We start from the raw sequence: 14,322 nt of genomic DNA on the forward strand, positions 1-14,322 counted from the left end.
ATGGGCTCTTCCACACTATAGGTCTTCAAGAGGCAGCTGGACAGCCATCTGTCAGGGATGCTTTAAGGTGGATTCCTGCATTGAACAGGGGGTTGGACTCAATGGCGTTATACTGTAGGCCCCTTCCAACTCTACTGTTCTATGATTCCACTCTTTGGCCCTTTCAATACCATATGGCTGTAGAAGGAGGGAGAGGGAGGATCTCGCAATATTCTGCTTGCAAGATTCTCCCCTTAATCCAAATACACGCCCAACATCCCAGAAGGAGAGAGGGATGTCATGCCCACCATTTTTACAAAACAGAAGATGAGTTTACATGCTCTACAACTAAAGGTAAGATGTTAAAAAAAAACTCCCGCTCCCGCTCCCCCCTTCACCCTCAATGGGCACAGAGAGCCTGAACAGCTCCATGCTCAGTGCCCGTTTCCCACCTCCTCATGTTTACTTGCGAGGAAGTGGGACTAAACCGGGATGGCTGACTGCGGTCTTGGGACAATCCCAAAGCCGCAGGAAGAATTGGGTTTTCCCAGGGATTATTTATCCCTGGCAAAACCCATGCTTGCCCCCGCGAGTCCCTGTGTGTCATTTCGACGCACAGGGACTCAGCCACGTCCAGCCCGGATTTTTGGACTGGTGTAGAAATGACTTTAGGTTCAGCAGTTCAAAGTTGGAGAAGCCATCCTCTCTAAACCAGAGCTGATTTTGTCTTGAAGCTCTAATCTAAATTCAGAACCCTTACCCTTTGCACTCTATACAATGTACTGTAATGATGTCTTGAAGAATGTTAGTGGAATAAAACATCAAGGATTCAAGTCTGAATCTGATTTTCATTTCAAGGCCCAGCAGAGAACTAGCCAAAGCCAAAATCTGCCAATCAAGCCAATTGACTGATTGTGTAGCTATAGTGAGTCACTGATTTGTTGTGACAGCTCTGTAAAATTCTACTGGATCATTTCCTAGAAAACATGGGGGGAAAGAGCAGTGGATGTAAAATGCCAGTGGATATTTCTGTACACACAGTCCACAATAGCATTGCTTGCATCCAATATGTCCCCTCACCCCTTCAAGGTATAGCGTACATTCATAATATCTCATAGCAATGAGATAACAGATTACTGTCTACCTGAAGTCTCTACGGTAACCATATATTTTGTTACTTGTATAATTTTATCTTTAAAATGTTTTGCTTGAATTGGGCAAACAGCAGAATTCTAAGCAGAAAAAAGGATGAATGGGGCTTACTCCCTAGTAAGTATGTTTAGAAACATTGCATTTGGCTTCATTCAGTTTGGCTTCATTCAGTTGGAGTTACTGTTGAGTGGACATGTATAAGATTGCTTTTATACTTTTGTTAACTCTTGTTAGCACGTGTGATTTGGATAACTGGAAACAATGCTTTTTGAGAGTTTGGCCTATAGTGTGAGACTTTCCAGTGGCTGGAATTTGGTGGAGGATTTGCAGCTCCAACTATGGAATAACTTTAAGAGAATCTCTGGAGGGTTCACCATGAGTCCCGGAGGCTTCCTTCATGTTGCAGGCTGCACCATATGTGTGCAAATTCTTCCTTTCCTGACACCGGGTGATCATTTCGTGTTGATGTTGGAGGCATTCCTTGATGTGAAGCCTTCCAGGGCCACCAAAACATTCCAAAGAATGTTCAGGGGAATAAATCAATCTCTGGAATGGAGGGATGTGCAATGTTTGAAATTCTGTTCTGTTTAATCCCAACAGGATTCCACAACATTTCTGTTCTGGTAAGCAGCAGTGCACTGTAGTGAATTCCCCCCCACACACACACACACACACTGACCAATTCTGGAAATGTTTTGCGCATTTTTTCGGGTTCCATCATTTGCACAAATTGTATTTTGTGCACTTTTTAATTTGGGGGTCTTGAAATTTCCACAAGTGGTGTCTTAATTTCTTAAAATATTTTTTTGATTTTCAGTCTTGTGGAAGTACACACAATCGTAAGTCCACCTGTCTGCTATGTAGCCCCAGAGAGGCATATTCTCCTCTTTTCAATAGCCTTGTCAGTTTCATCCTTTCCACATCTTACTTTGTCTTGCCCATCAGAGCCATATTCCCTACTTGTTAAAGAACTTGCCAATTTCATCTTCCACTTCAGCACTTCCTGTGTTAAGAAGTGGTCCCTGAGATGCTCGCCCAGGGACAATAGGATTGCTCTCTCTGTTTCCTAAGTGTGTAGAGCTATTTCTCATTTCCTCATTGAAAGCATAAGCCCATGCTTAGGATCTTAGACCCACAGAAGTGTTTTCTCTTTCCATCCAGTATTTTAATCCATCTATGACTAAAAGAGCTACCTTTTCTTCTCGAACCTCTCAGTTTTGTCAGAGCCTTCCAATGCTTATAATTAGATACTATTTCATCCAGGTACAGTTCTGGGCCAACATCATGTTTTACATAACTCAGAATGGGAGATATATGAAAAGACTGAATAGTCGTGGTATCATCTCTTGAGTCCCTTGGTAGCAAATGGAAGAGCATTGAGGAAAGGGCTGCTTTGTTCTCCTGGAATGTCAAGGCCTTCCAATGGAATATTGGCTCGTGAGCTCGCAGTGTAAACTAACACTGCATGCTCCGTTTGCAGACGGCTAGCCAGTTGGTAGCTCTGAATACGTTCACATACTCTGTGCCAGCTAAGCAGAGCCAATCGGCCTGGCTTTCGGATGAGTCTGTCAATAGGCAAACATTCCGGCAGCGTGCTTTTATTTACAGAGCTGTGGTGGGTTATTAACTTTATTCTTTTAAATTAAAAGAAGCGTATATTTTTAAAAAAAGCAGCTGAACTTATTGCAGCAGAAAGGTCAAGATGAGTACTGTAAATCTGACCAAATCCCTCCCTCTCTCTCTCTCTCTCTCTCTCTCTCTCTCTCTCTCTCTCTCTCCCCCCTCACTGAAAATTGGGGGGCGGGAGAGGCTTTGCAAGGGTGTAGTTCAAATTATTTATTTATTGTTATGTGTTGAAAAGGGAAATTACTCTCACAATGTGACAGGCACCAAAATTTAAAACGGGGAAACATCTTAAAATCAACAATAAATACAAAGCAGAAATCATTGATAGTTAAAAAAAAAATAGTAGCTAACTACTCTTGTGTAACTGGTGAAATTGGTTGGTTTGGCTTTGTTTGAAACAAGCATACTGGGCCATTTTAGCCAAAATACAATTTATTGCATAGAACAGGTACCAGAACTTTGTTTCTGTAGAAGTTGTATGGCTTAATGCATCACTCTCATCTAGTCATATTGACTGGTGAATTTGATAGTTTGGGCTTGCTTAGAAGTTGCTATTCCAGAGTATCCCAGGCTGTTCCAGATGGCTTCTTTAAAGGATTAAAAGAAGTAGGGAAGTTGGAGAAATCTACAATGGATTCAAAGGAATTTAGACTTCTATGAATATGACCTGCGGATTCTGCAATGGACCAACTTTTTCTGTGTCATGTGGATTCAGCAGGCATGCAGACCATTTTATTTTATTTTGCAAACAAAGACAATTCTCATACAAAAAAAAAATCCCATACAAAAACAACAACAACCCTAAAACCAAAAGAAAACATGGCTGGTTGTTCGGTTGTTCAGGGTGGCTTGTTTTTGGAGTGGCTTGTCATGATGTGTGAACCTGGCATGATGGCTGGTGTGGGACTTGTCAGAAAGGTCTACAGAGCTGCCCCAGAAAAACCACGAAAATCCTGATCATTCTTCACAATCTTGCTAACAATGTCAACTCTCTGCAATTATTATTATTATTATTATTATTATTATTATTATTATTATTATTATTATTATTATTATACCACCCCATAGCTGAAGCTTTCTGGGCAGTTTACAAAAGTTTAAAACAGTGAACATTGAAGAGAAATATACAAAATTTAAAACCATAAAAAGCATAAAATACAAACAAAAACAGACAATATCCATTTAAAAACAACTATTCTGGGGTCAGTTAAAAAAACTCAGCATATGCTGTTAAATGCCTGGGAGAAGAGAAATGTCTTGACCTGGTGCTGAAAAGATAACAATGTTGGTGCCAGGTGAGCCTCGTCAGGGAGATCATTCCATAATTGAGGGGCCACCACTGAAAAGGCCCTCTCCCTGCTTGCCATTCTCCGAGCTTCCCTCAGGGTAGGCACCCAGAGGAGGACCTCAGATGTTGAGCATAGTAGGTTCATGTCAGGAGAGGCGTTCCGTCAGGTATTGTGGTCCCAATGTCTTGAAATGACACTAGTCAATTTACTCCTCCACTTCATCACCTCCCTAAACAGTGACTCTCTCCACCACGACCAATCTTCAGGAGATTTGCACATATTTTACTCCACCAGCAAGGGAATTTGTGAAAAAAAATCTTTTTTCTTTTTCACTTTGGTAGTGAAAAACCAAAGTGGAACTTTGGTAGTTACTGCACTCTAGCAAATTTGCACAAATCTTCCTGAAGTTGAAAAACACACATTAAATATGAGCAAATTTCTCCAAAGGTGAAAAAAAAATCCTCAGAAGCTCTGTGCCCATCGGGGGTGAGGTTGGGGGAGCGGGAATAAAAATAATAATAATAAAAAACTTTTTCGGTGGAGCGCTCTTGCACTCTTTTCCAATAAAAAATGCAAAAACAAAATGGTGGGCACTGCTCTCCACATCTAGACATCCTGCGATGATCCCAGAAGCATTTAAGTCTGGGGATCATCCCACCTCCCTCCCTCTACACCGTCTGGTGTAGACATGCTCCAGAAAAGAAAACCCAGTTCACCATTTAATTGCTGGCCTGGCACTGAATGCCTCTGCTCATCTCTAGTTCTTCTCTGCATAGTGTGGCCGGTAGATTGCATTCCCCACTACCACCACCACTGCCTTCAGTATTTATATAGTGCTTTCCTGAAATGCTCCGTGAACATGATCTCAGAAATAACAAGCTTCTAAGAGAGGCAGGCTTAGTTAGCTCCATTTACAGATTGGGGTGGGGGGCGGGGGTTCAGGCAGAGATAGAGTGGCTTACCTAAGGCAACCCAGAAATTTCATGGCTAAGTAGAAAAATTGAAGTGGGAACTACTCTATTCTCAGCTCATGCTCCTTTACCACTATGCTGCAAAGATAAACAAAGGTATGCTAGAACACATCCGAATGCTTATATAGGCAGAGTGGTTTAAAAGAAACAAAAACACCCTATAAAGAGATAGTAAAGTAACAGCAGTAGCTGTTTGCAAGGGAAATGGATGTTCAGAGTGTCCTAATCAAGGACAAACTTAAAAGCAGAGATAATAGCCAATTCTCTCTGCAGATAAGAGACACCAGAGCAAAGTATGGCCTCCTTTCTTTCCTCTGCAATCTTTTCATTGTTCACCACCACCATTTTTTTCCACTTTTGTTTACCACTACACTGCAAGGATGAACAAAAGTATGGTACAATATACCATAATGCTTATATAGACTGAGGCCCAATCTACACCAAGCAGGATATTGCACTTTGAAAGTGGTACATAGAAGGCAGGAGCCACACTAGTGCTTTATAGTGGTATTGAAGTGCACTGACAACTGTTGGGCCTATTGACACATACCATATACTAGGCATGTGCTCCGCTCCGATTAGGAGCGGAGAAGCAGTAGCGGATTGGCCTGCTCCACCTTACCCAGAGGCGGAGTAGAAGCGGACCGCGGACCCCTAGAAGCAAGGCGAAGAGAAGCGGCCATTTTTCGGAGCTCCTCTTTCAGGCGGAGCGCTCCGATCGCCATCTTGAAAACATTTCGCCATAGGATTGCATTGTGGGAAATAATCGCGAATAACTAGGTTGATTTTGAAGCTATCGTTCTGGAAATTCTTGTGCACAGAGAGTCGTGGATGGGGGTTATTTTGAGACTACTCTCACCTCTCTGCGTCGTGCGGGTCGTGTGCTAGAATTTTTTTAAAATTGGGTCAACAAACAGGGACAGCGCGGCTCAAACGGCGGTTTTCGGCTTTTCGCCCATAGGATTGCATTGTGGGAAAGAATCGGGGATAACTGGGTTTTTTTTAAAGGTATCGTTCTGAAAATTCTTGTGCTTAGACAGTCGTGGATGGGGGTCATTTTGAGACAACTCTCACCTCTCTGCGTGGTGCGGGTCACGCGCTAGAATTTTTTAAAAAATCGGCGGGAAAAATACCTTTTTCAAAGGGCTGAGGGGCAGAGTCAGCTCCCGGTCATGATGATCCCCAAGTAGGAGGAGGGCATAGGCAAAACGGGTAACTTGGGATTCTGGGAAACTTCTCTTTCCTAATCTGAACGGACTTTTCCCAGTGTTTTTTAACACAGTAGCCCCACCAAATGCACAAACACAACCTGAAATCATATACTAAGCCAAGAATAAGAGATAGAAACACAGCACTGCTACCCACCCTAACTTTGGGGAACAACTGAAAAGATGTGGTGCAAGGGGATGAGCTCCCCTAGGGCATCTCATTGTGGATGTGCCCCCACTCTCTCCTGTACTGGAAGGCCATCAGAGCCTTCCAAAGAGAGTAAAACGGTGGAGCAATGCCTATCACGAGTCGAAGTGAGCGTTTACTTCTTAGTGGTGGAGCGATGCCTATTATGAGTTGAAGTGAGCATTTACTTCTTAGAGCTGTTGGTGAAGCAATGGCTTTCTTGAGCTGAACTGGCAGCTGCTTCCCTCTCCCCCGGGCACGTCCCCCTATTGCTGGTAAAAGACAGATATAGCCTTTTTTTAAAAGTTCTTCTTGCTGTTTATTCAGCAACACTGCTGCTTTTAATTCCACCCCTCCTTTGTTTATTTGTTTATTTATTCCATTTTATATGCATTACTGGCTTATCCTTGGCTCACTTCCTTATGCCCCCAGAAATGCCAGCTGCATGCCTGCCTGCCTTCCCTCCCTCCTCCCCTGCCCACCTCGCAGGGATGTTGTGTGTGTGTGGCTTTGACTCAGGGGAGAAGTCCTTCCTGCGCTCACTTGGAGTTTTGGAAGTTCCAAATTTTGCAGTTTTAAGCCCCGCCAAAAAACAGGGGATGATGGGACTGCCTTGAGTCTCGGCGTGCGTATGTATCCCCTGGATAAGCTTTCATGGTGGTGAGTTTGAGGTTTTTTTTTAACGTGCAAAACTGACGGAGCTATGGAAAGGGGTGTTGGATTTTCATAAATTCCCCAAAAATCAGGGGATGATGGGATTTGCTTGAAACTTGGTGTGCGTGTGGACACATGGATAAGCTGTCCTGGTGGCGAGTTTGAGGTTTCTAATGTGCAAATTGACGGAGCTATGGAAAGGGGTGTGAATGGGGTGCCCGATTTTCAAAAATTCCCCCAAAATCAGGGGATGATGGGATTGCCTTGAAACTTGGCGTCCATGTGGACACATGGATAAGCTATAATGGTGCTGAGTTTGAGGTTTCTAACGTGCAAATTGACGGAGCTATCCCAAGGGGTGTGAATGGGGTGCCCGATTTTCATAAATTCCCCAAAAATCAGGGGATGATGGGATTGCCTTGAAACTTGGCGTGCATGTGAGGTGTCATGGTGCCAAACGTGAGGTTTCTAACTTGAACAGAAAAAAAGTTGTTTACTTTTTTAGCTTTCAATGCAAGCCTATGGGGGAGGGGGGAACGGAGCTCCGATCCGGATCCGGAGCTCCGAGCGGAGCGGAGCGGAAGTGGGTGGAGCGGGGGCGGGGCGAAGCGGCCCGCTCCGAAAATTGCGGATCTGCAAGTGAAGCGGAGCGGGGGGTCCGTGCACACCCCTACCATATACTGCTTTTATAGTGCTTTCATAACACTATGTCCTGCTTGGTGTGGCTCCTGCCTTTTATATACCACTTTCATAGTGCAATATCCTGCTTGGTGTAGATTCAGCCTGAGTGTTTTTAAAGAGAGAGAGAGAGAGAGAAAGACCCAGGGCAAAGAAACCCTCAGTGTGACTCCCTTTCTTTCCTCTGCAACATTTTCATTTTGTTTGTTTCTTTTGTTCACCAGACTGGAAAGACTACGATGGCAGAGAGCCTAGGCACAGGGGACAGATTGAAGCACTGGAACGTTTGCTGCAGCAGGTTAGAGCGTCTCGTCCAAGTTACAGTTGCCGAGGTAAGGATAAAGTATCCACGTGGTAGGGCATCAGCTGAAGCCTCCGTGGCGCCTGTAATTTTAGCAGCTTTCTGTTTGGGCCATACCTTCTCATTCATCAGGAAAGGCAAGATATTAATATTGGCCCATCTGGAATCACTTTAGCAGACTATCTTGCTCTTGCCTCTCCAAATTGGCAATGCAGCAAATATTTGAACACAAGCTTTTGGGGAAGCACTTCTCTCTCTCTCTGTCTCTCTCTCTGTCTGTCTCTCTCTTTCTCCCTCCCCCATCTCCTCCAGCCTATTAAGCCAAAATACAAATAAAATGTTGAAAGGCTTATTTGCAGATATCAATGATAGATTGGGCTGGAGTTGGTGCCATGTTTTTCTGGGCCCTGGGAAAAGGGGTTATCCGTCGTTCCATATTGTAGCCCTACAGCATGAGAGAATAGAAGATAGTATCCTTAGACATGTACAAAATGCTCTGCCTGACCACTGTATGTGCACAGCCAGCTTCACACAACCACTGGAATTCAAGGCCGAGGCTTCTGTGTCAATGGCTATAACTTCCAGCTGCATCTCTCATGGGTAGGACGTTGGAGAAACCTGCAACGGATTCAAATGAGTTGAAATTTCTATGAATCCAGCCTGCAGATTCTGTAGCAGACCAGCTTTTTCTGAGTTGCGCGGATTCCATGGACTTGCAAGATAGTGTTTTACTTTCGGAGGGGGTCTGTGCAAATTCGCACTTGCACTAATGTACAGAAGTTCCTGTACATTCCTAAAAAAAAATATCTGATTCTGTCAATGGGAGCACGACACAACAAATGACTTCTGACAATCCACAAAATGCAAACGGAACTGATTTAATAAAATCCGTACATCCCCACTCATGAGTAAATATCTTTGTATGTACATGGCATCAAAGATTCCTGCTTGTTAGTGTACAGGGAAGGGACATGTATGTATGAGACCACATGAATGTGTTAGCAGGAAAGATGGTGGCACTAGCAGGGGTCAATACTGATCTTCTCAACAGGAACTTTATGGTACTTCTCTGGGTCTAACTCCAACCTGGGTCTGCTCATGCTGGCCATGAGTGAACATCTAGTATTATATATTACAACATTTGACTTAAATTACAACAACTTGGCTGGTAACAAGACGATGATGCTTTAAATTCTCTATGAGGCAGTTCCAACTAATAATGAAAAAGAGGTGAACACGTGTGAAACAAGCAAAACTCTGCATTTTAAATAAAACAGTCTCTTTTCTCCCAAACTGGAGAGAGAGTTTGAAACTCAGCAGGTCCTTTGCTCATCTTTTGTGGAAGGCAGACTGTGCTTTTGATAGCATGAAAATCAGGGCAGCAGCTTGAGAGATTTTTAAAAAGTTTTAAAAGGCCTTGTTCACTATGAACTGTTGAAATGTGTTTTTTTTATTAAAAAATTCCAGAAAATATGATCCCGTGTTGAAATTATGGCTTTGATGCAAAGCAACTTGGGCTTTTTTTTTTTGGTTTTTTTTTTTAGAAGCATAGCAGGAATCAAACTGTTAGGCAGTTTTGATTGTCCCCCCCTGCTATTTCACCCATCATCAACCCAGGTTGAATCAAAAGTCCACTGAAGTACAGTAAAGGCGAAACAAATTCCTTGGCAGATTCTGCAGGAGGAAGCCTTGATTCTTTTGTGTGCAATCATTATGACTATCAAAGGTCTGCATGCTCCTCTTGTAACTATAGCAACATACACACAAAGGGAAAATGCCCTTTGAAAAGGATTTGAGATGTTGCATGAAAATAAACGTTTCCCCCACCCCCACCCCATCTAATTAGGGGTCGTGTAAGCATTCTGATTTATATTGCATTTGAATCTGAGGTGGCAGATAATATTACTCTTGTTTCACTAGCGCCTGTTTTTATGAGCAACTGATACCAAAGCTAGATCTTTCTTTCTAAGTCATGGACCAGATTGGGACCCTTACATGAGGGTTGGGGGCTTTAACTAGGGTGACCTAGTTAAAGCCCCCAAGGAGGATAGGAGGATAGGGCTCCCGTATCTTTAAAAGGAGGATAGGGCTCCCGTATCTTTAACAGTTGCCTAGAAAAGGGAATTTCAGCCGGTGTAATTTGTATGCATGCAGCACCCATTGGAATTCCCTCTTCATCACAACAGTTAAAGCTGCAGGAGCTATACTAGATTGACCTCTTTTAAATCTGGTCAATCTAGTACAGCTCCTGCAGCTTTAACTGTAGTGATGAAGAGGGAATTTCACCAGGTGCTGCATATATACAAATGACACCAGCTGAAATTCCCTTTTCAATACAACTGTTAAAGATACAGGAGCTCTGTCCTCCTTTTTCATATGGTCATCCTACTTTAACCCTTTATCTCCCCCACCCCACTCTGATTCAGATCCAGATGTGGAGGGTGTGTGTGTGTGTGTGTGTAATGGTTATTGCCAAATTGTGATCCATTAAAACAAACAAATCACTTTTTGGCCATGAAATTTATAGGCAAGGGGAGGGGAGGGGAGGGGGCAATCCAGGTTGGGATTACTTGGGGGATAAAAGGTTTAAGCCACCCCCACCCCCATGCAAGGGTCCTGATCTGAATAGGGATAATTAGGACTGGGATAACTGGCTAAGTGGGAAAGGCATAGCTGCTGCTAACTACATCTTCAAAGTAACATGTAGCTCAGCCTTCAACTACCCCGAAAGGTGGTATAGAAGATAGATGAATCTGTTAGCTTCACTTTCTTCCACATTAATTTTTTAAAAAAACTTCAATTCTTTCCATCCTAAACATGAAGAAATGTGCATTTATTTATTTATTTTTGTAAATTATTATAAAAATCGAACAGAAATGAAATTCTCACCCATCTGTGGTGTACTGGACACCATTCTTTCTTCACTCTCTTTAAGCTATGTCTCTGACTTCTATCACAATGATATATGACCTCCTTGTGATGAGCATATCTGGGTTTATTCTGCAAGCATGAAGTCTTAATTCCTGGAATAAAATTCAACATCCTGAAAATGGGTTTCCCCCATGTTACAAAAAAGCTGTGATGATGGTTGGGTGAGCGATTTCAGGGCCATCCCTATCATTAGACAGAATGGAGCAGGTACCTCAGGCAGATGATTTGGGGTATCATGAAAGGGCACAAATTGACAGTTATTTGTTATTGTACTTTTTATTATCAGGAAGGAGGAGCAGTACTTGTGGGATTTTCTGCCTCAGGTGCATAAATAACTTAGCCAGCAATAAGTACTATGCATCTTGAGGGCTAAAGTCAACTCTACTGGATTCCAAAGGAGAGAGGGTTTTTTAACCCCACCCCCTCCTGCAGTAGGTGAAATTTCAGGCCAAAAATGGGAGAGGGAAAGGTTAAATACCCCATCGCAAATCACCATGGTCTTGGTCTGAATCAGGCATGGCCTTTGACCAGGGAGATTCAAAATGGTCTGACAGGATCTTGGATACCAGGGAAAGTGAGTAAACCAATCATGCATAGCTCTGTTGCGCATGATTAGCAGAACATTGACTTGGGGAGGAGGAAGAGTCCCTTTGCTACTCTGCCTTTCAGTCATGTAAGTAGCACGTCACAATGGGGGACCTGCCCCAGGTAGAGTCTGGGCAGCTGCACAAAATATTTATTTTTATTGATTGATTGATTGATTGATTACATTTTTATACCGCCCAATAGCCGAAGCTCTCTGGGCGGTTCACAAAAATTAAAACCACAATAAAACAACCAACAGGTTAAAAGCACAATTACAAAATACAGTATAAAAAGCACAACCAGGATAAAACCACGCAGCAAAATTTATATAAGATTAAAATACAGAGTTAAAACAGTAAAATTTAAATTTAAGTTAAAATTAAGTGTTAAAATACTGAGAGAATAAAAAGGTCTTCAGCTGGCGACGAAAGCAGTACAGTGTAGGCGCCAGGCAGACCTCTCTGGGGAGCTCATTCCACAACCGAGGTGCCACAGCAGAGAAAGCCTCCATCAAAGCTCATCTAATATATTGCCAGCTACTTTTGAAAACGTTATTAATTATCTAATGGAAAATGTTCTCAAGATAGGGATGAAAAAGCAAACATCAGCTTGCTCACAGGCCTAAGGTGGGGCTCTACCCTAGGGTTGATCTTGACAGCTGTGAGTTTTCCGTGTGTATGCAGTTGTACACGTGAGCTGGAAACCTGTGCTACTCTCTGCGGACGTCCATGCTGTATGCACGAATGCCATGGGGTGGAAGTGATGCAGTTCAGCCCCACTCCTGGCTCACGTGTTGGTACACACGGTTTTGTGGAATGCCACCACAGGGCTATCATTCCCTCTTTAAAGAGGGAAGCCAGCTAGCCAAAGTGCCACAGTTGCTCAACATTGCTTTCTACATAGAGCTCCCTAATATGGTAGTCTAGGGAGGACAGACAGAGCCAGTGTCAAGGGTAGGCATGGTTGGGCAAATGCCAAGTGCCCCCATCCCACCAGAGGCCCACTAACGAGAGCCCCTTGTGCTTGCTCCTGCTGTTCACCATTGCAAACGGTTTGTTCACATGCTCCTTGTACTGGCACAGATAATGATGGAAATGAGAATGAAGGGCAGTAGATGCTACTGTCTGTTTGCTCCCCGTCTCTCTGCCTGTCCAGCAAGCAAATGGTAGCGATGATGAGACAGAGAAGGAGGAGCAATAGCAGCTGGTGACAATGGTGGGAGGAAGGTCACTGAGGGAGGAGGCCCATAGAAGGTATCTTGCCCAAGGTCTCTCAAAGACCAGAAGCCACCTCTGGGCATGCCGAAATCACAGACTACTTAAACTGGTTTAATAGAGTCATTTCCTCTCCCCAGGGAGCTCTGGGAACTGTACTTCAGTGGAGGGAGACTCTAACAGAGCCATCAGCAAACTACAGTTCCCAGGATTCTGGGGCGGAGGCCATAACAGTTAAGAAGGCATAATAAAACTCTGATGAAATTGGCCCTGCAAGATGGTGCTTTAAACACAAATGCAGAGAAGTTGCAAAGAAAACCTTGATAGCATTGGTGTGCAGGATGTGTTTGTGAGGGTCTGCAAATGGATTTCTTGTTCATATGATGGCATCCTTGGGGAGAGAAGTTTGCTTTCCTACATTTAATCTTCATGGGGACGGGTGGGGGGATTGATGATTACCAGCCACACAGCCATCCATTTGTCTTCATAACTAGCGTAACCAAGTTGCTACAATTACTGATTGCTTTTGGGTCTAAGATCTTGAGAGTTTCTCCCCACCCCCGCCCTTCTACACTCATTCATTTCAAATAAATTCTTTGTAGTTCAACATATTGTTGTGATGATCTAAAGTAGGAGGGAAAACCAAAGCTTTTCATTGTAATACTTTCCCTTTCTTTCGGTGGCACTTGTCCAGTAAAATACTGAATGGCTAAGTCCAAAGCTAATCCTTAAAAATGCTTGAATAGTAATTTGATCTGTGTGCTGCAGAACTGGCTCGCTTACCTCATTTGGCAAAGGGCAGAGGTTCTCACTTTGGATGGCAGCCCTATTTCAAGGCAAGGTTGCAATAGAGGCATAGCTAGCAAGCACGAATGCAGGGCCCTATTCTCACGACCTTCTCGAGGCCGTACACGTTGAGTAACACTCAATGGTTGGGTTCGGATGACACGATAATCAACCAAGGGGGAAGGAGGCAACTGTCGGTCGAGTTGATTATTGTGTCGTGGGCGGGGAGGGATCACAATGCACACACAATTGAGATTATGCTATTTTGCCATTTTAAGCAATGGCGAAAAACAATGGGCTGCTCCGTTGCTTATCAAATAATCAATTGATTAAGTTGTCATGTGGAGGGCTCTCCCCCTCCATCGAGTGCACTATTCCATTGGCCATAGAGTTCTCCAGCAGGAGCGGCCGAAAACACCCCAGCTGCTCCTATACAGCTGACAGAACTCGCAATGGTTGATGGGATGCGGCCAGGAAGACTGAGGGAGGAGGAAAGTTGGAGCACCGGCAACTCAGAAGGATGCCGGGACTTTCAGCCACGTGACGGGGGGAGGAGCAACATGTCGTGTGAGGAGTACCAGGAGAATAATGCACGTTGAGTGTGTTATTACCCCTCCGTTGCCTAATATGTTGTCCGAACTCAGCCAACGTGTGTGCTAGTTCTTAGCTGCACTGTCACATGCTGTGTTAATCATGTGAATAATAACACCAGGAACAGGAGTCAGTGGAGATCAGATACTCTTACACAGATGAGGAATAAA

General features: G+C 43.7%; 1 protein-coding gene across 1 annotated transcript in view; it reads left to right on the forward strand.

Moving 5' to 3' along the window:
- The window catches only part of ANKFN1 (ankyrin repeat and fibronectin type III domain containing 1), a 150,813-nt gene that overhangs the window by 79,838 nt on the left and 56,653 nt on the right, over window positions 1-14,322 (forward strand). Inside the window, exon 8 of the mRNA XM_063119897.1 lies at window positions 7,969-8,076. Within this exon, the coding sequence (XP_062975967.1) occupies window positions 7,969-8,076 (108 nt within the window). The remainder of the gene's footprint in view (window positions 1-7,968; window positions 8,077-14,322) is intronic.

This window comes from Elgaria multicarinata, chromosome 3 (assembly GCF_023053635.1).
Source record: "Elgaria multicarinata webbii isolate HBS135686 ecotype San Diego chromosome 3, rElgMul1.1.pri, whole genome shotgun sequence".
Lineage (NCBI taxonomy): Eukaryota > Metazoa > Chordata > Lepidosauria > Squamata > Anguidae > Elgaria > Elgaria multicarinata.